This window comes from Equus caballus, chromosome 17, assembly GCF_041296265.1.
Source record: "Equus caballus isolate H_3958 breed thoroughbred chromosome 17, TB-T2T, whole genome shotgun sequence".
Lineage (NCBI taxonomy): Eukaryota > Metazoa > Chordata > Mammalia > Perissodactyla > Equidae > Equus > Equus caballus.
The window spans coordinates 82,230,605-82,256,236 of record NC_091700.1 but is presented as its reverse complement, the minus strand read 5'-3'; the positions used below and the strand labels follow the sequence as shown (position 1 = coordinate 82,256,236).

General features: G+C 38.5%; 1 protein-coding gene and 6 non-coding genes across 7 annotated transcripts; all 7 read right to left on the bottom strand.

Moving 5' to 3' along the window:
• Positions 1-1,265: 1,265 nt before the first annotated feature.
• LOC111768661 (uncharacterized) lies at positions 1,266-8,991 on the bottom strand. Its single transcript, XM_023621921.1, has 4 exons — positions 8,932-8,991; positions 8,071-8,726; positions 6,237-6,309; positions 1,266-2,166 (listed from the first exon to the last, which is right to left on the bottom strand). The coding sequence occupies exons 1-4, from the start codon at positions 8,989-8,991 to the stop codon at positions 2,098-2,100; spliced, it is 858 nt and encodes a 285-aa protein (XP_023477689.1). The 3' UTR covers positions 1,266-2,097.
• On the bottom strand, positions 4,604-4,664 carry MIR92A (microRNA mir-92a). The gene has a single exon (NR_032964.1). It is a non-coding gene; the product is annotated as a microRNA mir-92a (primary transcript).
• MIR19B (microRNA mir-19b) lies at positions 4,719-4,782 on the bottom strand. Its single transcript, NR_032962.1, has one exon. It is a non-coding gene; the product is annotated as a microRNA mir-19b (primary transcript).
• On the bottom strand, positions 4,851-4,921 carry MIR20A (microRNA mir-20a). Its single transcript, NR_032963.1, has one exon. It is a non-coding gene; the product is annotated as a microRNA mir-20a (primary transcript).
• On the bottom strand, positions 5,011-5,092 carry MIR19A (microRNA mir-19a). Its single transcript, NR_032961.1, has one exon. It is a non-coding gene; the product is annotated as a microRNA mir-19a (primary transcript).
• MIR18A (microRNA mir-18a) lies at positions 5,168-5,228 on the bottom strand. The gene has a single exon (NR_032960.1). It is a non-coding gene; the product is annotated as a microRNA mir-18a (primary transcript).
• On the bottom strand, positions 5,310-5,368 carry MIR17 (microRNA mir-17). Its single transcript, NR_032959.1, has one exon. It is a non-coding gene; the product is annotated as a microRNA mir-17 (primary transcript).
• Positions 8,992-25,632: the final 16,641 nt, after the last annotated feature.

Sequence of the window (25,632 nt, the reverse complement as noted above, 5' to 3'; positions counted from 1 at the left end):
AATGTTGCTAATTTTCATCTACTACCCTTACAACATTCAGAAGTCCCAGCTCCCACAATCTGTTGAATAGTGGTATTCCCATACAGATCATTAGATCTCAACTAAGTAAAGAGTGATTTCATTACCAGGGCAATTTAAGAACCTTTCAATGTCTTTTAGTCTATTTAAATCAACATTATCATTGTATCCATTAAAAATTTCATAGTATACAACTTACAAACATGTGAACAGGGACACATTCATTTTCTCTATTAAGTGAACATGCTCCAAAATTTAGGCCTCTGGTGTTAAGTAATCATGCAGCTTTGCAATTAAGAATGGAGACACTGCATCGGACATTTGATCAGGTACCCTTCACTACCAACCTCAAGTTTTTGTTCTTTACCTACATGTCATGTTGGCTACATGCCCCATTAATGACAACCTGCATTTTAGTTGGCATTTACCCTTTTTAAGTACTCAAAACTGCAGAAGACTAAATTGTTGCTTCAGAGTTGCTTTACTGGCCACAAGTACAACTTAGTACCTTTTTATAAAAATATTTACTAAGTTTTTTGAACACTCAGAAATTGCTGAATTCATCTCAATTTGTTTCAAATACAGTACAGGTCCATTAAGAAACGTCAACAAATATTTCGGTATTTATTGAAAACTGTTAAGATACTTCACACTTCGGTTTCCCCTTAAACTTTAATGTATCAATAGGTAAAAAAAACCTTAACGTGTACAATATCCCAGTAAGAACCAAACAGAGCTGCCTTAGACTTGACTAAATTAGTCAACTCTCAGCTGACTGGATTTTAAGTGCCCATGATCTATAATTCAAAATAAACAAACAGTTTATACATGGAGCCCTTATCAGATTTTAAGTTAATATACAGAAAGCGAAATCAATCTCCAAATTAAGTAAGTTCAAGTGTGATTTGAACAACTGTCAGATTCAAAATAGTAGGTAAAGCATACCCTTTTTTATATATAGTGACTATGGACACAAGTTCAGAGTCCATTTACCAGTTTTATATTCTTCTTGTAAATAAATTTTGCTGATCTCATTTTCTCATCTGTAAAATTAGGATACAAATACAGATGGCACAGATACCGAAGTAAAATAATACAGGTCACTCACTCATGTACCTGACCCCAGTTCCCTAATTACCTCAATTAACAAGCAAAGATGTTTAGATCATTTACAGGAAAAAAATACCAAAAAACCCACAAAGAAACAAACAGAAAAACCCCACCAGAAAAACTGCCACAACTAAGAATAACTTTAAGACTTTTATTTCAATATGCTCATTCTGGACAATTTCTTAACAAGCAGTTTTAAAATGCATATTTATTTACATTAAATGCACTAAAACAACTCAAACAGCATAACTAAATTGCAGATACAAAAGCAGGTATCCCTGGGAGCCAGCCCCATGGCTGAGTGCTTAAGTTTGTACGCTCCGCTTCAGCGGCCCAGGGGAAACTGGTTCAGATCCTGGGCGCAGACATGGCACCGCTCATCAAGCCACGCTGAGGCGGCGTCCCACATGCCACAACTAGAAGGACCCACAACCAAAAATACACAGCTTTGTACTGGGAGGCTTTGGGAGAAAAAGGAAAAATAAAATCTTCAAAAAGAAAAAAGTAGGCATCTCTGAATGCTATGTCTGTGTTCAAATTATTGGAAAAACAAAACTAAACCTTCTTTAACAATTTTTCTGTGGTCTTCAAATTCATGGGAGACATATCCATCCTGGTTATTCTTCAAAGTTCACTAAAAATATTACATTCTGAACTTACCAAACAGAAAACTACATTAATTCAGACTTTGAGCGCAATGTAAACTGTAAAACAACCTCTAAAGCAAAGAACAATGTGTGAAGTCTCAAGTAGGCATGATGATCTCATTTCCAGTCAGACACCAAAAAGTGGCCTTTACACTGAGCTCTTCTTACCTTTAGTGCTCAGCTCAGACATTCCTAGTTCTCTAACAGACAAATTACACCGGGTTGTCAATTACGGAAAATGGTATTTCATTAAATACATAATAAACTTCAATGTCTCACTGAATTGATCTCCAGGCAGTTGCAGGTTGCATTTTGTCAGGAATCATTCTGTAGGGCTCTTCAAACTACAGGAAAAACCCAAGTCTGGCTTGCTCTGCTTAGATAGGTTTGCCTGTAAAATAAAGATCTCAAAGTTTTTAGTAAAATCACCAATATTTTGCAAGCAGTTTTGAAAAAGAATAATTTGTAAATCCTTTAAGTTCTTTCCTTTTAAACAGACTAGAGAATTGTACATACATAACATGCAAAAGAATGAAGTTAAATTTTTCCTAAAAATAGTTGTTGAAGGCCACCAAACCTGAAGTGACAGCACTCTAAGTCATAAGCAATTTCAGGGTTAAAACACAGAAAAAAGGTCCAAACTGTTCTTTCCAAGGTCAATTAGAGATGAAACAATTATCAGCAACAATCAACTTGTTCACTTATTTGTATCTCAAAATAGCGAAACTAATGTCAACCTTTATTTGCCTCGTGAGCCCCCTCCTCGAGGGGCCATTGTGTACACTGCACGACCACCCGCCCGCTAGGGATGGCAAAGATGGGGATTTGAAACTCTGGAGAAAACAAAATAAAGACAACAGTGATAAAAAATATTACAAGACGAAGCCTTACTTCATCCAGGCAACAAATCAGTTGAGAACTAACCTACATGGCTTTTTTTTAGTGCTACTTGGAAAACTATGTTGTCATGCCTAAGAAAATCTTAACAGAAGCAAGAACATAAAAACTGCCACACATTTTAAAGCCAGATACAAGTGAAATGCAAGTCTTACTAAACCCTATATACAACACCAGCCCCCACTGTCAACCCCACAATAAACCACACACATTTATTAGTTTGTTTACTAGATACAAGTCCCATGTAAAGTCCAACTAAGTTCTCAACACAAGTACCACAGAGATTCACTATCTAGGGGGTGAGAGTTAACCATTTTTCTTAAGATTTTGTTATTAACATTTATTTGACTTACGTTTTAGCATCTTAAATTAACTGGCAGGTTTCTTATCATTTCCACTTCAAAGAATAATGCAAGAGTATTTCCCCAAAAGCTTTCATGGTTTGACAGATGTAAACATAACTTTTCTCACTTATAACCACAGTGCACCATTTTGCAGACTACTGTAAGCGATGCTAACACTGAGACTTTTGACATTAGTTTAAAGCCATGTTTGTCATTAAATAACCAAAACAAAACAATTTTTAGGTTTCCTTCAATTCAAAAGGTTTAAGAACTCAAACTAAAGGACAATTAGATTTTCATTCTATAAATCACTACATAATCCTTAATATTTTCTCATTCTGAAAATTCACCTTTTAATCAACTCCAGAACTGTGAAACTCTTACCTTTTTATTCAGGGAATCCATAATTGAACTCCTTAAATTTCTCAAAGAAGGGATACATTAGAGGTTAAACTTTTGTTAGAGTTCACATAACATAGTTAAAAAATGTTTTTCAAATTTATCAGGTGGTATACTAAATAAGGCTATGGAAATTTCCTGTTACTAAGATAGCATCTTTCCTCCAAAATTCTACTTGAGTCCAATTTAACAAGTGATCCTTTTAAATCTGATCATTCTTAAGTTAACCCACATTTTTATATATATGTGAAACCCAGGCTAGAGACAAAACACAATAAAAGGCAGAAACGTTGGAAAAAATACTGTAACTGCCATTTCTTAGGTTCCACTCCAGTGACCTAAGTCACATAAGCCTAGAACCAACTGTCATTGTTGCGAAAGTAGTTTCTGAAGACACCAGGAACACTCTTGGCATTAGAGATGTGAACATATACACGTATCTATCACTTCATTTATCGTCGGCATGCCTTGTTTTCTTTTCAACTTCTATTTTTTAAGTTCCAGAAAGCTAAGAACAGTCTACAGATCACTAACAGTTTACACATCATTAACAATGACTATGAAAACTAGTACATAACCAGTTAACAGTTACACATCAAGAACACCAGTACTGGTAAAATAGTTATCTGTTTACTAGAAACAAAAGACAACCTCCCCTCCCATTATCTAAATTCCATGCTTTAAAAGAAAAAGAAAAAAAAAGCTTAAAAGCTTTCTTTACACATTGCTTTAAACAGAATAGCATTTTCACCAGATTTAAATACTTGAACAATGTACAAGTAACATAACTCACTACCTTTCAGATTAAGTAAAACATCAGGTCCAAAAAAAGCAAATCCTTAAACTTTACAGATTATCATCATGCATTTATTAACGTACATTTCCTTTACAGACACAATCATAATAGAATACTTGATTATCAAATTAATCTAATTCAACCAAAAATACAGTAAAATCTTAATAGTCAAATCTGACATGCAACCTTAGAAGCAGAATGTTTTAGAACAAAAATATGACAACAATTTCAAGGAACAAAAAGTTGTATGAATTTTACACTGACAAAGTAATTAAAATTACAAAGATTTGTATTCATATACTTCATATCTCTGGAACATTTAAAAGTGGAAGGTGAATCTTCAGTAATATTTAATTTTCAAAATCTTCTGGTCACAATCCCCACCAAACTCAACAGGCCGGGACAAGTGCAATACCATACAGAAACACAGCATTGCAACCGATCCCAACCTGTGTAGAAAGGGGTTTGATTTTCCCTTACTTTTCTACAGACTTTTCACTACCACAGTCAGTTTTGCATGGATTTGCACAGCAGAACATCACACAGCTGGATGCAAACCTGCAAAACTAACCATAGAACAGTGTTCAGTAACTGGACAGTTTGACTGGGCGACAGGCCGAGGCTGGAGTTCTACAGCTAGCAGTACTTTAAGTGCTCATAATGCAGTAGATAACTAAACACTACCTGCACTATAAGCACTTTAGTGCTACAGAAGCTGTCACCATCAGATACACCAGGCAGATTCTACATCGACACAATAAAAGTACACAAAATTAGTAAAAATCACTTGAAGGAAATAGCAGGCCACCATCAGTTTTGCATAGATTTGCACAACTACATTCTTCTTGTAGTGCAACTATGCAAAACTAACAGAAGACTGCAAACAAAAAGTTATCAAAACACCTATATACTTGCTTGGCTTGGATTATTGGATGAAAACATAACTTCTTATGCCAGAAGGAGCACTTAGGGCAGTAGATGCTAATCTACTTCACTATCTGCACTAGATGCACCTTAGAACAAAAAGCACTCAACACCAGCAGGCCCTGCGCTTTAAAGCCCCCCTTGGCTCCCCGAGGCAGCTGTCACCATAATGCTACAAGTGCCTTCACTGCAGTAGATGCACATATATCACTACCTGCACTGTAAGCACTTTGACATTATTCTGACTGGTCACAATCTTCAGGTTTACAAGGTGAAGTTCTCTTTATTCCTGCTAAATTTGAAATAAATAATTAGACAGAATAACACCTCAAACTCTAACAGCTATAAAACATACAAAATCCAGCATAATGCCTAATGGTGGAAAACGAAATGAGTTTAATTATCTCAAACCTGCAAGTTCCATTTAGAAGCACATTTAGACATTACAATTGGAAGAAAAACCTTTTTCATAAGACAACCATAACTAACCATCGTCCTAACACTGTAAGAGAAGTGGTGGCTCTTCCTTTGCCTGGCCATTTCCAAAGGCATGACTTAAAAAGTCAAAATCAGACTGCATTATGAATGAGAACTACTGCATTAACAGGGCAATTTGACTCAAGTACCTTTTAGAGGAAATCTTCACTTCCACGTGGCAAAACATTTTCCTTTTCTTCCGGTTTCCAATTAGCAAATACTTGGTAAATTGATTAATAAAATTACTCTTCAGACTACATTTCAAGCATATCGACTGGTCGTAGAACTTAAAATATCCTGCTTAAATTATTTTAAACCTTAAAAACATACTGCAAATCAGATCTATTTTATTGCCCAATTGAAAGCAGTTCTAAAATTACATTTTGTAAACTGTGCATCAGTTTCTAAAGATGCATAAGGATATTTGCATTGTACTTTCACTAACTTAAAAATTAGCTGACCCATACAGAGTTAATTTTCTAGAAAAGGTAAATGGACAAAGTACAATATACCTATTTCACTCTTTGAAAACCCAATCCCACCTTATTTATTCAAGTAAAAGATTAAAGTCAAGAGAAATTTGTTTTTAAGAAAAGTTAACAAAGAAAATTAAAATACACTTACCCACTCAGGAAAACTTCCTTCCCAGCAAGGATCCTTAGAAAAGCTTTTGGTGCAGTTAGGTCCACGTGTATGACTAGGATGGGGGAGGGGGAAATAAGGAAAAAAAGACAAACACATTTGCTCAAAATTACTTCGACCCTACAAATTCACATTTGAAATTTTCTTTCCCAACCCCCTTATATTAATTCATTACAATCATTTGCAAAACCGAGGATAACCTAGCCAGGCAGTACTAGCAAGGTTTAAAACACCAACAATGTATGGGTGAAAACGTCTAAGAGAATAAAGTTTAAAAAAACCCACAGGCATTAAATTCTTGTCTTATGTAAAAAGATCCTGAAATACTCGAACATGGTCAACAGCAATCGTTAACTCTGCTGTACAGCTCCTGTGCCAGCGAAGAGCAGCAGCAAAGGGACTATTCTTCACCACCCCTCCCCCAATGAAGACCTCGTGGCTGCAAGCCGGGATAAAGAGTTGTTTCCCCAACTGATGTGGTCCGGATGGCATATTGCTAATCTGGGTCTTTTTTTTGGTGATACTGCAGAAACCAGCCCGCCGTCTCCAGTTCCCGTCCCCTTTGCTCCGACTTAGGAACAGAAAAGGGGGCAGGAACAACCGAGACTGTAAAGTGCCCGCCACGCTCATGGAGCCCGGGCCGGCAGCACATGTCGCACAAGGGGGCGCGCGGCCCTGCGGCTCCCCGCGCTGCCGCCAGGGGGCGATGGGTCAGAGCTGGGCCCTGCTGGACGCGGCAACCTCCCCCCACCCGTTTCCCGGCGGCAGCCGCGCGGCGACCGGCGGCGCCGAGGCCCGAGCGCGGCGGGGACGCGGGCGCGCCGCCCCTCCTTTGTGTCCCCCAGCCCCCCCGCGCCCGGCCCAGAGGGGCGGAGGCTCCGCGACTGCGGTGCCCGTCGCACGCGGCCCGAGGCCTAAGCCGGGAACAATCGGCCGCGGCGCGCAGTCGCCGCCATGTCCCCCGCCCTCACCCCGCGCAGCCCGCCCCGCAGGAACATGGCGGCGCGGCCGCCGCTCCCGCCGAGCCGGCCCGGCCCTCCCGCGCCGCGCTCCCGGCCGGTGGGCGGCCGAAGGCGCCTCCACGCCGCCGCCGAGGCCGCCCAGGCCTGCTCCGCGGGCCGCGGATCGGGAAGTTGCGCGCCCCGCCCGAGGGCTGCCCACGCGGGTAACAAAGCCCACGCGGGGTGGGGGTGGCGCCCAGGCCGCGACGCCCCGAGCTCCCGCGCCCGCCGCCGCCCGCCCGCGCACAAAGTTTGGGGGCCGCGGGCTCCCGCCCCCGCCGCGCCGCCCGCCGGCGCGCAGGTACCTCGTGGGCGCGCCCCCTCCCGGCCCGCGGCCTGCCCCATGTGCTGCCGCCGCCGCCGCTTTGTTCTGGAGGCGCTTTAACTCTCGCCCCCGAGAGAAAGTTTCCCTGCCGGGGCCCCCGCGTCCCGCGTGCACCCCGAGCCTGGAGGGGGCGCGGGCCTCGCGCGTCTCCTCCTCGAGGGGCCATTGTGTGCGCCGCGCGCCCGCCCGGCCGCCCGCCGGGCCGGCCCAGGCAGGGTCCGCGCGGGGCCGGGTGCGGCCGCCGCCCCCTCCCACTCGCCCGGCCGCCGCGGCCCTGCCCCTCGGCCCGCCCGCGTGCGAGCCAGGGGGCAGCAAGCCGCGGCCGCCGCAGGCAGGGCGGCCAACGGCCCGAGACCCGCCCCGGCCCCCGGCCACGCCGCCGCCGCCACGCCGCCCCGGGCCGCTCCGCTCCGCCCCGCCCGGCCGCCCTCCGGCCCCGGGCCGCACACAACAGGTTTCCCTCCGTCGGCGGAGGGGCGGGCAGACTCACCGGGAGGAGTAGCTGCCACCATCTTCGCCTCGCCCGCCGCGGGCTCTCGCTCCCGCCTCCCCACCCGCCTCCGTTTTACTACGACCGGAGGCCCCAGGCCGGGGGTGCGGCCGGCCGGCCGGCCCGCCCCGCGGAGGGGCTTCGCGAGGCGCGCGAGCAGCGGCGGCGCGGCGGGGGTCGTCCCCACCCCCTCGGCCTCGCCCGAGGGCGCGAAGTGGCGCGAAGGCGCAGGTCAGGCGGCGGCGGCGGCACCTCGAAGGACCATGTGGGTGAATGAAGGGCGGCGGCTCCCGCCTCAACGTAAATACGGACAAGCCCCACTCCCTCATTAGCATAAAAAACAAAGTACTTCCGACCTCCCCGCCCGCCCGCCAATCACCGCAGGCCCCGCCCACGGCGCTCGGGCTGGGCGGCCGGGAGAGCGGGAGCCGGGAGCCGCTCGCGGCGCCGCGCTGCCTTCCCCGGGCCGGGCCGCGCTGCCCCGCCGCCTGCCCGCCCACGGCCGCCCGCCTCGCGGAGCGCCTGGCCCGGGCACCCCGCGCCACGCCTCCGGCACGCCCTCCGTTAACTAGCTCTGCGCGCGTGCGGACCCCCGCGCGTCGCACACCCTCCTGGAAGCGCACGCTTCCTGCGGCTTCCTGAGAGCCCTGCTCTCCCTGGGACTCGACGTATACGCGATGTGATTACTGTGTATTACTTTCCTTGCCTGGATGGGTCTCGGTGGTAATTAGGGGCCTGCCTCCTGCCAACATGAACCAAAGATAAGTAAAATCCAGTGACTTACTCTCTCATCGAAACAGGATTACTCAGTGCAAAGATCGTTTTAGACACAGAGATAAATGCATTACACCCGAGACTTACGAATGCACAAATCGTTGAAATTTGTTTCCTTAACCCGGCCGTGTGAAAACCAAAACGCATGCCCGAGCAGAGGTTTCACAGCTACGGTACCTGATCCTCCTCCCATACCCCGCTGCATTTAGCAAGAACTCTCGCCTCTCCTGTAGAAATAGAGGTCGGAAAGAACCACATAAACAACCACACAGCTAAGAGAAGGAGCCCACTCAGGAGTACCTCCCTCAATACATTGTGGTTTAGGAAATTCCACAATTCTCAGAAACATAATTGTTCAAAGAAGTGAGGATTCATAACATTTACAACAAATACAGTAATTTTAAATTGGTTTAAATAATCCAGTAAGTATTTTTTGGAAAGCACATACCACTATTTCGTGATTTTACAAGTCAACTGTGAAAAACATATTACCAGAAGATGTCTATAATGTCCAAATGCTAAAATTGTCGGCGTTCAAATCTTGACAATATTACTTATTTACTATCTTTCTGACTCATTTTATCATGCTTTGCTTAAATTCAGTTGTCAAACTAGTGATACGAAAAGTAATGGATTAACTCTTGTTTTTGCTACTCTTTTATATTAAAGCTCTATTTTCTAGCTATTTCTCCTTTACAACTCAGAGTAGAGGACCAAATCTGAAATTTACAACATTTAATCTTTCTATACTAGTCACTTACGAGTCTTTTAAAGAGGAAAACTGATTGCTAATTTTATTAAAAGTCTATGTTATTTTGGTCAGCATTGACTGATATGTCAATTCCTTTTTCTTTAAAACTTTATCTTCTGCTTTAATTTAGAATGTCTAGGGGGAGGGCTACTATGAGTAAGTGTTCATCACACTCTGTGAATCATGGGAAATCCCACCTATATACAGGTTTCTTAGCAGGAGAGAGTTATTTATCTCATAGTTTCTTTCTAATTAAAGTCTACACTGCAATAGCCCTAGTTTCGAAAGGCTGTTTTCAGACATCTAACAATATTTCTGTGGGAGTCTATCATACAAGCAACTATTTTCTGTGACTACAGTGTGAGAAATTTAATTCTTAAGGTATACATTTTTTACGGTAATCAGGATTCTGGAAGATGTAAATTAATTTAAACCTACTTACTTGGAAATCCCAGAAAGTTTCACAATTAGTAGGTTGCATTTTATTTTTAAGGGGTTCGCTCATACTTCCTTTCAAAATTAATAAACAAATTATTGTAAGTATAATTAGAATAATCGAAAACTTTTCAATCCCAATGAATTTGAAGTTTAGCCGACTTTACATTTTTTTAAAGTCACTACTGAGTAACTAGAAACTCATCCTCCTCAATTTCAGGGGCCACAGCTAGGTATACTTTATAACTAAAGTGAAGACTTTGTGGTTGTGATTTTGAAGATCAGAAAAATATCCGAACTGCTAACAAATGCCTGCTGCAACCAAGGAATGTAAAAATAAAACTATCTGAAATGCCAAAGTAGACACACAGCCTTCTCAAGTTACTAAAACACACGATACTGTTTTACAAAATCGAGAACATTTTAAATGAAGTGAAAAGCTCAGTTCAACACCAGAACAGTTCCATACAGCTGATTGTTTGCACGGTATATAACAAGTAGTAGACAAATATCTGTACTTTTCACTTTTCACCCATATGCTTCAGAGCCTTATGGACACAGACGTTATGAATGAGAACATATGGAAAGTTCTTGACCTTATTAACAACATTCAGAATTTTATTCTCTACCTTTTGCTGTTTGACTATGTCAGTCTCAACTGACTTAATTGTATTGAATTTTTGATGGATAAATTCAGTTAAAATATTCTTGTTTTGTGGCATAATTATAGGATTTCAAGAAACTAATGAAGCGATAATCACATTGACATTATAGATATGAAAACTTAAGAATGATACAGGAATCAAAGACAAATAACAACTATCAGTGTTATTTTAAACCTAAATCCATATACTAATTTAAATAGTAATTCAGAGATAGCCTATGCTTGCTGTTGCAATTAAGTATATTTTGTATTTTGGAAATTTGGCATTTTTAACATAGATTCCTATAGTTATTCATTATTTCCTCCCAGTATTTGAATTTTGTTAGAAAGGGAAATAAATTTAAACACCACTTTGACCTTGGAAAATTAGCTGGTTGTAAATTGAGAACATTTTGAACTCTTTTTTTTATAATGCAAATAGTAATCAATGACACAAATTCAGTGATGAACTTTGGATTTTTTACAATATATACTTGTAAATGTCTGAAACTACATAGTCTAGTCCTACCATATTAATTATGTTATATATTTAGGCTTTTTAAAGTATTCAAGTAATCATCTTTTAAGTGTCTGCTATTCTTCTGGCACTGGTCAGAGTTATAACGGAATAAGACAGAGTCTATGCTTATGAAAAGTTCAAGAATGACAGAATATTACTGATTACCATGATCTTTCACAAATAAGCCAAAAGATTCAAGTCTTCAGGCTTTTATTTGTTTATATTATTCCTTCCAATGTCTAATAAAATAATTCTACTGATGTCAGGTTATTTTATTTGCTTAGTTAAGAATTTAGAACATTTGTACTTTGTGTATATTATTTGATAATCACGCATGACGTGAATATATAGATTATTCACCACAAGTGACATTCCAAGGTGCTGTTAATGACAGTAAATTTATAGTGAACATAAAGACCATGAGCATTTAACCTGATAATCCCATCTATGGTTTTGAAATTAAGAAATCATAAACTATAGAGGGAAAGATAACAAGTGTGTGGTTTTGAATAAAGAAGCAATTTGAAGAAAGTCCTTTTTTTTGTATCTTTGATATTGTCACTGTGGTACTCTGTAAACCAGATGGGAGTAACTGATGATTATTTAATTAAGAAAACTAGACATACTAGGTACTATTTGTCACAATAAGAGACAGTTTCTACCCTTAAAGAAATTCAGTATGCATTGAGGTTTATTGATATATTTGAAATTATATGGCTTTTAGAAAACAAATTTCAAACATTTTTAATTAAACATTTAAGGTAATGTATCATTATAGTATATTATAATAAAATATTTCACCTTCTTTTACTAGAAGCATGCAACATCAAAATTAGAAGAAGCTTATTTTTAATTTCTTGTTCCTAACTTAATTCAGTGGTTCTAACTTGGCTGTAATTCACAATCATGCAAGGAGCCTTTAAAACATGCAAATTCTGGCCCTTAGTTGCAGATATTCTAATTTAGTTGGTCAAAAGTGGGACCTGAACATCATTTAAAAAAATTCCCAGGTCATGCTTGAGTTAAATAAGAACTAACAAGCTGTGGTACTTAGTTCTTGCATTAGATGAAAGTGTTTGACTACTCAGTACCTTTAGCTGGTTACTCTTGATAGGTGCTTGTGCTGGTGTCCACCCATATTGCATATGTGCGTTACTAATACACACAGAAAAACCATGAGAAACTGACCCAAGATATTCCAAATCCTTCACCAAAGAGTTGTGAGCATAAAGTTTCAAAAAGAAGACAAAACCTTCAGAAATAATTTTGAAAAACACGTACATTATCTGTAGCTACCTTGGTTTACAAGGCACATTGGACACTGTAGAGTGTTGTTATATTTTTGCTATCTGGGGTTGCAGTTTAATTTAACTAATAAATCTACTGAACAATGGAAAATCATTCCAAACACGGATTGTGTTGTATTTGAAAAAATTCTCTCAAGCAGACATATTTAGATATAAGTTGAGTTTATTTTTCTTGATCACTTAGCTGTGAGAAAGGAGTAGATAGAGGTCATCACTAAATTTAAAAAATAATAAAAGACAAACAACAAGAAGACAGGTCCCAGGTGGGAGTAATTACCAAATGCTAATGCTTTTAATCAATTTTATTTAATTTCCTAAAAGTTTCTTAGGTTTTCTTTGTATTCTTGCTTTCAAATATAGACTTTAACCTCAATTTATATAAGGGGAAACAAGTTGATTCAGCCTACCATCTAGGTCTATTTTGCTAGCTAATAGTTCCAGAAACAACTTAAGATATTGATTATATCATTACCTCTTTAAGATTGGTTAAAATAACACAGATTGTGAAATGTCTTATTATTTTACAAAACTACATTTGAGTACCTATATTTACCTTAACTTTCAGGCCTAATACTTTCTTTGTATATCAAGGTGATGAAAAATTATTTTATGTAAATTTTAATTGGTTATGTGAATTATAATTGTAAGTAAATAATTTGCTTTTCTGAACTTACTTTAGAGGTTGGATGACAACGTATTTAGATTGAAGATTAGTAATGTTCACTTGCTCTTTTTCTATAAGTGCCTAATGAATAGATAAACAGGTACAATTATAAAAACACGGAAGTATTATTTACATGAGACTTCCAAGAAAGGGGATACATTTTTGAAAAATCTTGCAAACCAGTGCACCCTTGCTCCCCTACATGCCAGTTGATGAAGGCTTTTTCATATACAGGCAGTACATTTCAATATATTAGCTTATTTTTCACATATCGTTGTTCAAAACAAGGAACTATATTACAAAGTTTTGGCCAGGTACAACCAAAACTGAATTGGAGCAAAAGATGACATTTCTGTGTTTGAAAAGATAAAAGTGTAAGGGCCAATTACAAACCTTATGGAGAGTGTCTGGGGGCTCTACACTACAATCGTTCAAAGAGAACTCAGTATTCACTTGAGCCTCAGAAATCATCCTTGAGAATGTGAATGATTTTCTTTGTTTTCTGAAAATGTGTGCATGATGGCATTGTGGTGGTAGGAAGACCGGCTATGCCTGACACATTTGTTTATAGGAATTTCCCAAAATTATGTGGGTATAATTTTAATAGCAAATGATATTAGATTTAGCCGTACATACTTTGATGTGTCCAGTGTTAAAATTTGCTTGTAAAATTTTTAGAGCAAATTGTTTGTTCTCCTTCTCTGGCTGGGAGGTCATGGTAGCTGTTATTGGGAGCTCCAGGTAAAATTAAGCCAGGAGAATGTTTAAAGCCAAGTCAAGATAGGAAGGTATGTGGGAAGCTGAAGTTTATGAGCCGTAAAAGTCCACACAGGATATCAAAATAAGGAGAGATCAGATGGGCATTGTGAGAATGGGGTGTGGAAAATAGCTTAGGAAGTGGGTGCTGGAATTATTCTGTAGTTTTGATCTAAGGGATGGTTACATGGGTGTAAAAAAAATCATCATTACACAGTTTTGATTAGTGTATTTTATGCCCTTTATTCTGCGTATATTATCTTTCAATTTCAAAACAATATGGACAGCAATACAACAAGGAGGGAGTAATCAGTGTCAGCACCCAAGGCAAACAGAAGAGCAGGGATTAATGAGACACACAGAAGGATGATGTGGTTAAATTCCTGTGTATTGTCCGTTACTCACTTTTGTGTGTTCCCTGAATGATTATGGGTAGATGAGCTAGTTGCAGCTAGAGAGTCAGGCATAGGACAGACAAATCAGTCACAGGTAATATTTAAGAAACTCAGAAGAGCTGGCTTTTACGATATCCAATTTTCAAGAAAAGACTAACCTCTAACATTCGCCAAGAGAATCCTCTTTTTCAATATTGAATGTTTAAGAGATGACTAACGTCGTACATTATCTGGGTGAGCTGGCTGTCCCAACAGGCATTGTTTAGATCCACATCTAACATTAGCTATAGCAGCTGGTTATTTCAACATCCACTGTTCAAGGTTAGCGCCTAATAGTAGCAAAAAGAATGAGCTATTTCGAAGTCTCATGTATGTCCATCTAAAATAATTGCGACAGAGTATGTGCTCAAAAATTATTTGTCGAATTAATTAATGAATGAGAGTCCTATCTGCAGAATCATGTGGAAAAAAATCATTTTTTCCCCAACAAGCTATGTTTATTATGCCAATTTTAATTACCACACAATCTAATGGATTTAAGGTTTATATTTTCCACATCTGTAGACATCACAAACGTGAAAGCATTTTATATTGTCATATGTCAACGTTTATACTTGGTTATACATATATACAGAAATTATACAGAATGTAATTTGTATTTTATGAATGTATCCTTAGAGACATATTTAATAATTAAGTCTTGTAATTCTATCTGAAAAGAGAGACGGACTTTTTTGTTTTTATTTACACTTATATAGCACTAGACAAAGGGACATAACTGAAGTCTTCGTAGGAACCAGTGAGAGGCTAGAGATTGGGAGACCAGGCAGGATTAAGAAAGAGTGGAGATGCTGATGCTAGACTCTGTCAGGATTATTAGGCTTTTGAGCTACAAAATCAGAAGTGAATTGGGACCAAGGGATAAAATATTGATAATGGCTAGAATGGAGTGATCAAAATGGCAAGGAGGCAGAACAATATAAGCAGGAGAGGTTGATGGTGGTTAACCAGCTGATTCAGGATCACAGAAACAGAAAGAGAGATGAGGCGCTGAATCAGCACTGGTATCATGAATGGGAGGACACATTTAATCTAGGATAGCTCAGTGATTCCCAGAGAATCTGTGGCTCCCAGATGAAACTTCACTGTTTTAAAGCCCATTGGACACTGCCTTCTTCCATTGTCAATGAGTCATTAGATATCATTCTCTGATATCTAATATTCCTTACAGATGGGCAAGTGGGGAAGTTCAGCTGTGGGCTAGATAGAGGTTGATACATCCAATTTCCTGGGAAATACATACTGGATCACATATCCCTGACATAAAACCTAACTAGATGTGGGATAGAAATTGGTGTTTCTAGCAGATCAACCTTTGACTGGAACTCAGAAAGAGATTTAACAGATTATAGCAGATTGTCTTTTGACTATTAAACAACTGAATAGAATATTAATATAACCATTGATTCACGTGTATGTGTTTCTGAAGGTAAGTGATCACATGCTATAATTTGGGAAGCTGATATAACTGATAGTGATAACCGCGTGTGGATTTGCCTGCACGAGAACAATCAAATGATCAGTAATCATTATCTGTGAATATGGTATCTAGTTTATCAAATTGGGAACATGGGAAATGCAAAGAAGATATTAGGATTAGAAGAGACCGCCCCCACCCTGCCATGCCTCCCCCCTCCCCAAAAACCTCAGCAGTTCCCTGTGGACCTATGAAAGGCAGGTGAAGATTTAGCAAGAAAAAAGTCAATGCAGAGCACCTGTAACCAAAACACTACCTGGTAAAACTGAAATGGCGACAAAATTCTGTCTTAACAAGGAGTTTCTTAAATATTTCCTTTTCCAGGGAGTATATTGACCACTGGCAGTCCCGAATCAATAAGAAAGAGCAGGTAAGTAAAGGTTAGACTGATAGAGCAATAAGAAACTAATCGCGGGTGGAATCTAAGACAAACCACTAAGGGCCACCTTTTCCAGAGCTCTCTGTGTGTGCTGCCTCTTTGCCTGATCCTGGAGGCAGTACCCTCTCTGGCTTCTTTCAATCTTCTCAGACAAGATTAACTGCTGTGTTTTAGAGTTACTTTATAGATGTGCCATCACATTTGATATATTTTAGAGTACATTCAAACAATGTCAACTCAACTAGATTTAGAAATTTAAAACACTCCACATCTTTTTCATTTTCTTTTTGACTGCTTAGGAATATCCTGTGTTTTTGTTACCTAAAAACTGCCAAGCTAGGCAGAACAGTGTTGTTAATTTTTTATGGTATTACTAGTCATTAGGAATTGGTCAATGTATTGAAGAAAAATTAAATAATTTAAATCTGAACATTTCCAAGGCACCAAATCCTCCTTCGGTAAATCTTTAAAAGAAATAAGAAAAACTATACCCGTTAAAAAAAAATCTCACTTTCTTCAATCCAACAAAGATTTAATGAATATCAAAGTTGCCATTGCTCTGATTGCAAGAAGAAGGGATAAAAGTCAGAATTATTCTCATATTGCCAATTCTAGACAGCAGAAAATTGAGTATGATATAGATTAAGTAATCCCTTTGAACTTCTCCTGAAGTCCCAAAGGCATTTCACAGCCTTCTCAGGTGGTCCATAAACATTTGATATTTCGAAAACTATTTGTTAAAGTAGGAATAACGTATACCAATGTGTAAAGAATGGAATTTAGAGCAATGAAGACCTGTGTGGTGTCCAAACAGTTCTGTTCACTAGCCTGTAATCATGGATAACCTTCTACTTCTCAATTTCCTCATCTTTAAAATAAGAATATTAATAATATATAATTTATTAGGTTGTTTTTAAAAATTAAGTGAGATATATGTGAATGTTTGAAGGTCATAAATAGTACACAAGGACTCAATAAACATTAGCTACTGTTATTATTAACAGTAATATAAAGTTAAAATATATTGTGATAAGATTATCTGCCAATGTCTAGATTCTTTCTATTGTTGAAAAGATTCTAAATTATGTTGTTTCACATATTGAGTCAGATTCTCAAAACATCTATTTTAGGAGTAAATTATAATTGAAGTTGTAGTAGTTTTTTCACCATAAAAGTAGCCATTTTACTATCATAGTACCTAAAAATCTCTCTACATAGACTTTTCTACATAACCACACACATATGCATACATGCAGGACATACAGAACTAGTTAGGTTGTGTGTTCATGAAGCAAGATAAATAATGTATTTGAACCTAGTCATGCAATTAGTACAAAGGGGAGGAGAAACTTATTTTCTTCCTAAGTCTTTTCTCCCTGGTTTAAGATTTATGGGAATGAAAAATAACTTCCAAATTGCCTCTAAATTGATATATTTGCTCTAAATTGAACTTGACATTGCCTCCTTTGAAGCATGATAGAACAAGTTTTTTCTTTTTTTTCCTTCAGCCAAATCCAATGTTCAATAATGAATGAATGAATTCATTCATTTATTCAGTCAACAAATAATCCTTGAGTAAGATGCAGAAATGTATAACACAGAGAGCTTGTTTTCAAGGAGAAATATCCGTAGAATGGACATGTGTATAAGTATTGTACGGGAAAATAGCCAACACAAAGCCTTGCAGTGAGAAAATGCTGGATAGAGGGTTTCTTTGTATGTGTCTATATATTTTTGAAATAAATATACAAAAAGTGGATCTTCACTGGTATGCTTGTACCATTTCAGCATTATTTGTACTGAGAACTGAGGTTAAGAGAGTTGCCAGCTTTTGCTGGACGGGCGAAGGGAAGGCAGGAGGAGGGCAGGGAATGCTGATTTCTCTCCTTATTTATTTAAGAGCAAGGACTCATCCAAAAATCTCTTAAGGCTCTTTTGCTGGATGTGTCTCCTAACCCCCCTACCCCCACCCCAAGAATTGGAGGCAAGTATTGTTTTTCCTTGTTCTTTGTTGAATCCATTTAAAACTGCAAATCTCCCCAACCTTTTCTTGTTCTATTTTTTTCTTAGCACTTATCTTACAACATTCAATTTAATTTACTTTCTTGTTATCTTTATTGTTTACTTTCTGCCTCTCCCTGCTCAAATATACGGTCTGTAAGGCAGCCATCTTTTTTCAGTTTCTTCACAACCCAAAGATTCAGTTTCTTTGATCCATCTTTTTCTTAATTCCAATTTTGTTTTACTCAAAGTCATTTCCACTCCAGTCTCCCTAACACCCTTTGCACCAGCCCCTCCCTCTGCCAAATTGGGAACAGAAAAAGGCACATGAAAGAAAAACAACACAGAGAACAAAAATTCTAAGTGTTATTTAAGTTAAATCTTCTTAAATTCATTTCTTTTTAAGTGGTATATATATGTGTGCATGAAAGAAAAAGACTACTGTTTCTAAGATTCTAGCCTCATTCTGGGAGACGTTAATTTATTCTTACTCATATTAGGTACAGAAAAACGGTAACACCTCAGTTAATTGGCATAATTACATACCGTGTTGTCCCATTGGCTGTGATCCTCTGATTTTCCAAGGATTAATCTATTTATGCAATGAAACAATCCGAGACAGGCTGACCCTGATAGGATGCAGGAATCTCGATCAATGGAACTCTTTAACTTGCCTCTTTGTATTGGTAGACCCTCTAATTAAGTATTTTTAGAAATATAGCACTTTTACCAACCAAAAGCCTTTAAATAGTCTTCTAAAATGAACTGTGTATATAATCCGCAGTCTTTGCAAATCTTGGTTACAAACCATTAGTAATGCAGGCCATCAACCACAGTGTCAATACATTTTAAAAGAGGCTTTAGAAAATGTCAATTTTATAATTCCCTTTAGTGGTTTACACTGAAGGAAACATATAATCTTTCTCTAAGGCTTCAAAACTGTAGAAACTATGACAGTTCAGAAGCGTACTTTGGTAGGCACCTAATCATTAGGGCTGACTCCTAATTCCTTGCATGGAACACACATCAGAAAGCCATCTCACCAAAGAAGCAGAGCAAATTCAGGAATTACCTTTACAACTAGAAAAATCCTTTATTTTATTTTGATCCAGAAAGCCTGTATATATACGCAAGTGCATATTTTTGGCATGCTTGTTTAATTATAATTTTCTGACGGATCAAGGAAAATGACAAATATTTAAAAAATAAATCCTGTTTGATAGTGCAAGGAGATGTAATAAATTATTTTATTAAAAATAATTGAACAATTGAAAAGAACTTTTAAAAGTAATTCCTTTTAAAGAGGTAATGATAAACTTGTAAAAGTAACATTGTCTCCGTTAGAATTTGTGGAATTGTTTTTTTTCCCCTTAGATTAGAAGTGTGGCTCATATAACTTGAAAGCCAAAGGAAGAAGACAGAAAGCTTCAGAAATACTTGAGAATGACTGAATAAATGGGATGAGACGTGTACTACTGTTCATTAGCCTAGACTGTACGATCAAAATAACAAAGATTTAACTGTACTTGCTATAAACTGGCATGGCCTGAAACTGAAGGTTTCCTACCCCTGATTTATGGAGTTTGGGGGAGAGAGGGATGGGGAAGGAAAAATTTCAGCCAAACTGTGTAGGAGTGGAGAGCTTTACATTTTTAGGTTTTGTTTGCTTCAATTTTTGCCTCTAGCTCTTGGGGGAAATACGGTGCCAGTGGCTTGTGGGTTATAGTTGCCTAGGTGCCTGTTAATAAGGGTGTGACTCCAGCTTTTCTATTAAGAATAACTTCTTTGGCTGGACCTAAAATGAGATCAGTACTCCTCCAGAAATTATATATAGCGTGCTCCTTTTCCATCGGAAACTTATACTTTAACAAGCATGCCAAAAATACACACACACACACACACTCACACACAGACTGACTTTCTGGATCAAAATAAAATAAAAGAGTTTTTGAGTTTTAGATGCAGCATGTGAATTTGCCCTGCTTCTTTAGTAGAGATAGTTTTATGTACGTCTTTGGCGCAGGGAATCAAGAGTCAGCCCTAACGACTGGAATGATTCAGTGGCTTCCATAGTATTAGTTTGTAAAGAGGGTTAAAAAGTACAATCACTGAAAATTTTCTACTGACTCTGAAGTCTTCCATAGCATCTACTAAAATCCCTACCATTAGTCACACCTTTTTTGGGTGAGAGATTATCTCCATAAACTTCCTACTAAAATCCATATGTGATCCTAGAACTCATGAGCATATGTTAGACATTCATTTTATTAACCCCGTTACTATATTCATATTGATATACCTTGATAACTATTAGCCTATTGATTTGGCAAAAACAGAATCTGAAGGACTACAACAGAGAATAGCTAAGTTTGGATGTGGGAGCACTTTGAGCAGGGAGAATTTTGGATGCCAAATATCAAGGGCACTTGATCAGCTAGGAAGCATCTTAAAATATTTATTATGGGATTGAAAGAAGTAGTAAGTGAGAAAAGGTGATAAAAATAATGAGTTTTTGAAAGAGGTCATATAGAGGGCAAAACGGATGAAACAAAATTTGTCTATGTTGCGGCTTGTCTATGGTCAGCTCGAAAATTTGGGTAGGGAATAGGTTAGATCCAATACTGCAGATCCAGACCTATAGACTCTTTTTTTTAAGCCAAGATATTCTAGATACAATTTTGTTCTAAAAAATTATTTTTGTGAAGAATTTCATTATTATAACTTTCTCTGTGTCATTTAATGATGTGACAATGCTAAAATGTTAGTATTCTATTCGTGATTAGTTTTTCTAGTAGTTAATGAAATTAAATGAGAAAATAGTTAACTCACACATGTGTTTTCTTATACTCAATATATTAATCAAAGCTCTCTCTTTCCTCTGTAAAAAAATACTGACCCAAGGCCACAGAGTGTTCACTAGAGTTAGTAGGCTTCCTTCCAGTTAGTTCTACATTTCTGCTCCCACAAGTCAGAGCTGGGGGCTTGCCAAAAATCAGTTGTGTTTGTTTCCAAATCGATTTATGCTAGTTGTTACTGTAATTATGCGATTGCATTAAATATTACATAAACTAATGAAATAAGGATTGAAAGGGAAAGTTGTTTCTAGGAAAACTAAGTTGAATGCTTTAGAAAGACTGCCTACAGACCATATGATTAAAAAAAAAAACACTGTTAACTTAGATGTGCATGAAAAACTGTAAAAGATTATGAAGAAAACAAGCCAAATCTATAAAGATTCTCATATTATTTTGCTAATGTTTTACTTTCTTCCCCATTTTTACAGAAACCAATATTAGAAATCTCAGAAGATACATTGGAATATGGTTTATATGTGAAGGACAGGATCTGATCAATACAATTTTAATCAGTGAAACTATACTCAAAGAAAAGGTCTTGGTCTTCTATCTAAGAGATTTCAGAATAAAATGCACACTTAAGTGTTTTATGTTAATATGTTTAAAGTATGTAATGTTAACACAATTAGAATGCAAGTTAACCATTTTGCATTTGTTTGTATATTAATACACACTATTTGCATCAAGTTGCTAATTTACGTGTCACATTTTTTGAAGCCTAATTCCAAGCATGCAAAGTAAAACACTGATTACTGTGGCATTTAGCAAGTTTGTTTGCAATATGTGGTTTCAAAGGAAGTTAGATTGACTTGGGTTTATAATAAAGTCTAATTCCTTGTACCATTTCCTAAAACTGAGGTCAGTTTGTAAGATCTGGTATATCTCCAGGTGAAGGGATGAAATGGAGTGCTCAGAAGGTATGGCGCTGTATGTGCTGAAACTGTTGTTATGGACTGAATGTTTGTGTTCCCCAAAATTCATATGTTGAAGTCCTAACCCCCAATGTGATGGTATTAAGAGGTGGGGCCTTTGGGAGGTCCTTAGGTCATGAGGGTGGAGCCCTCATGAATGGGATAAGTGCCCTTATAGAAAGAGACCCTGGAGAGTTCTCTACCTCTTGCACCATTAGAAACAGCCAGAAGATGGCAGTCTATGAATCAGGAAGTGGGCTCTCTCCAGACATGGAATCTGCCAGCACCTTCATCTTGGACTTTCCAGCCTCCAGAACTGTGAGAAATAAATCTTTGTTGTTAAAGCCTATGTTGTTTAAGTCTGTGATATTTTTTCCATAAATTACCATATGTAATTTGAATGGATTAAGACAAGTTTATTATAGACAACATGATCTACAGCAGCATTTTTCCACACAGGTCTCAACAGATGATACAAGGCTCACTAACCCATGATGAAAAGAGGAAAATAAGGACAATGTAGTTATTTTAAAAATCCTAAATGCTTTCCATGTTAAGGACTGTATTTATTCTTAAATATGTCCATTGTATTGTTTTTCTTTTTTTTGGAAATTAAGATGATGGAAATTTTTTTGTTAATATTCTTAAATGGGCAAAATAAAATTTTGGATACTCTGGATACCCTACATTTTCCTTTTTTTTTTCTGGTGGCTACTGAGTGTTAAGAGAGAATGGTAGAGGAGCTATCAGCTTGCCTGGAATTGTACATAACCTGTTTTATTTGTCTTTTTTATACTGAAGTCTATAAAAAATATGGATGTGGGCTCATGGGGATGATCCAAGCAGGTGGACTTTTTCTTGTATGTCTTGGCAAAGTTTGATTAACCATTGTTCTGCAGTCTACCAAAATAGGTAGAAACATGAAGGAGATTTTGAACAGCTTTGGATGCTAATGGAGGGAGGGAAATGATCAGGCCTATGCTTTCATAAAAGGATGAGTATAGTTACCATCAATAGACTTCTATGTTTTTAATTCATTCCAAACTCTACTGGCCTGGGTGTAAGTAAGGAGGAAGGAGTGAATCATATTATATATTCAGTAAGCACATCAGTAAGCTTTCAAGGTTAGGAGGCATCTCTCTGGACCCACACACATCCTCAGTTGGTTGTGGGCAATATTGATAAAGAGAGCACCATTCATATGTAAAATAACTATACTTGAACACCACACTTACCGATGATTTCCAATCTGAGATAAGAAACTTGTTAGAAATCAGTGGAAAAACCAGACTGAATGTAGGCTAGGTTAATAATTGATTGAGGCTTTCTTTCGGTTCAATCAGTATTTAAGATTGTTTATACATAGTTCTCCTGGGAATAAAAAAGAACTAACCCAATGCTAATGCCGAAACGAAAGAAAGCAAAACAAAAACAACCTTGGCAATTAGGTGAAGGATGCTTATTCATTCACTCTATCATTACACAGCCTTCTTAGAAGTGTAACTTTCTAAGATTCGCTATCAAATATTCACATAGTGCTTACATTTTTATAGATGCTTTACAAATATTAACTCATTTAATCTTCATAAAAATTTTCTGAAGTAGTTCCCAGTATTGTGATGGTCCCCATTTTATAGATGAGGAAACTGAGGCACAAATAGGTTAACTAACTTCTCTGAAGTCACATAGTAAATGGTGGAGCCAGGATTCACATTCAGGCAGTCTGGCTGTAGCGTCGCTGCTCCAAGCCTCCACATGTCACTGCCTCTCTAGTAAAGGATGTGGTTGTCGTGGCTGCTGTTGAAACCCACATCTTCTTGCCACCATCTCCATTTTGGCTCCATTAAGACCGCGGAAAGTCCTGATAATGCTTAGCAAGCAGTGTTGTTTCTGACAGGCGTGGAGACTGGCCTTTTCCATGACCTTTCCTTAAATGATCACCTCAGAACAGATAGATCAGGTGAAGCCAGAGGAAACAGAAGAGGATTGCAATCTGTGGATGTGTGCATTTGGCCACACCCTCTGGAGTGGTTATTCTGGTGTAAAAGGTACAACCAGTAGCCTTCCTTCCTCATCTTCCCCCCAAAACATAAAGGGAAGTCAGGAAGTATTGCAGTTCCTTTATCTTCCTCATGTTTATAGGAACATTATAAGCACATGAAAGATGTGCTTCATCTTTCCTAATGTTCATAATTATCTAATTCATTGCATAAATATGCATAGAAATTTTCACAAATATGTTCACATCAAGAAAATATCCTTTCACATGACAGTTAATAGTTTTACTTCCTACATGGAATTAGTAAAATAGAGATTATCACTGTTTTACAAGGTGAAACTGAGGCTCAGAGAAGTGACAGAACTTATTCAAGTTCTTAGCACAATCAAGTGGTGGAGCCAAGAATCAAACCCAAACCTGGCTGATTTCATTATGATGTACTAATTTTAATAAATCAGTTCATGAAGTCAACATGCACAAAGAAATCTCTAAATGAATCATTTATTACATGCATCCCTACTGTACGGGTGGGTTAGTATATTGACAGGTCTCTAGTCAACTTTCTCTGCTGAACACACAGATTGCTGTTGAAATGTCCCAGAGACAAGTCCTTTTCCTCTCCACTTGCACTGCCCAAAAGGCACGCTGCCTCGATGTTCATTCTTCTGTATTCCAAACCAGAAATCGCCATTATGGAGAATGGTGCTGCAATAGCATCCTACCAGCAATTTCCCTTAAATATTCTTTTCCTCTTAATTGTACATCCTTCATAAGGCAGACTGAAGAAGATACGTCTGAAAATAGCCTAATCAAGCTTGTCTTCTCTTCATGATTAGCATAATTGCCTATATCTAGGAAGGAGGAAAAGAGAGATTTCTCCTCAGTGAGGTTGGCTAGCGGATGAGAGCAATGTTGTAAGCAAGCATCCCAGAGCATCTTGGTTTACGTATTTAGCAATCAAATGATTTAGGACAATGTGGCTCATAAATTCCAGCCATCACACTGATGCCATTCCATGCCAAAGTTTATACTGAGGAAGGGCAAAAATAAGGAACTATGCATAACATCTGTGAGTTTTTTGTAGGGTTTGAATTCAATCAATTCACTGTTTTAGACTTTAATGTGAGTTACAGCCTTCTTATTTCTGTGGGATTAAAATGTACTTTTTGAAAGGACAATAATGGTGATGTTTAGGGAGTGGCATTTGTTTTTATTAAATGTGTAAAATTCAAGTACAAATTAAAAACATAAATAAATAAAAGACAGGACTGAAATCCAAATGCACCAGTAGTTCCCAAACTAATTTTTCCCCCAAACCTTAATTTCACCTCAACACAAGTATGTCTCCAGTTATTCCACTGAATGTTGTGAAATTCTTAAAACTCAATTATTTTAAAATTTATTTCAAATGAAAACAGAACTCTATGCCATTCAACACTTTTAAAAGTTCAGGGAGGAAATCACCAGATCAGTCAAAACAAAGGTAGTCTGTTGCACACATCTGATGGCAGGTGTGTTATGGAGAAGTTTCCATTTTAACTTAGAGTTCAACTGGCCGGCGGCAGCCTGCTCACAGCTGTCTCAGGAAGGCAACAGAAACTCTGGTCCCTCTGGACATGGGCCTAGAGGCCGGCG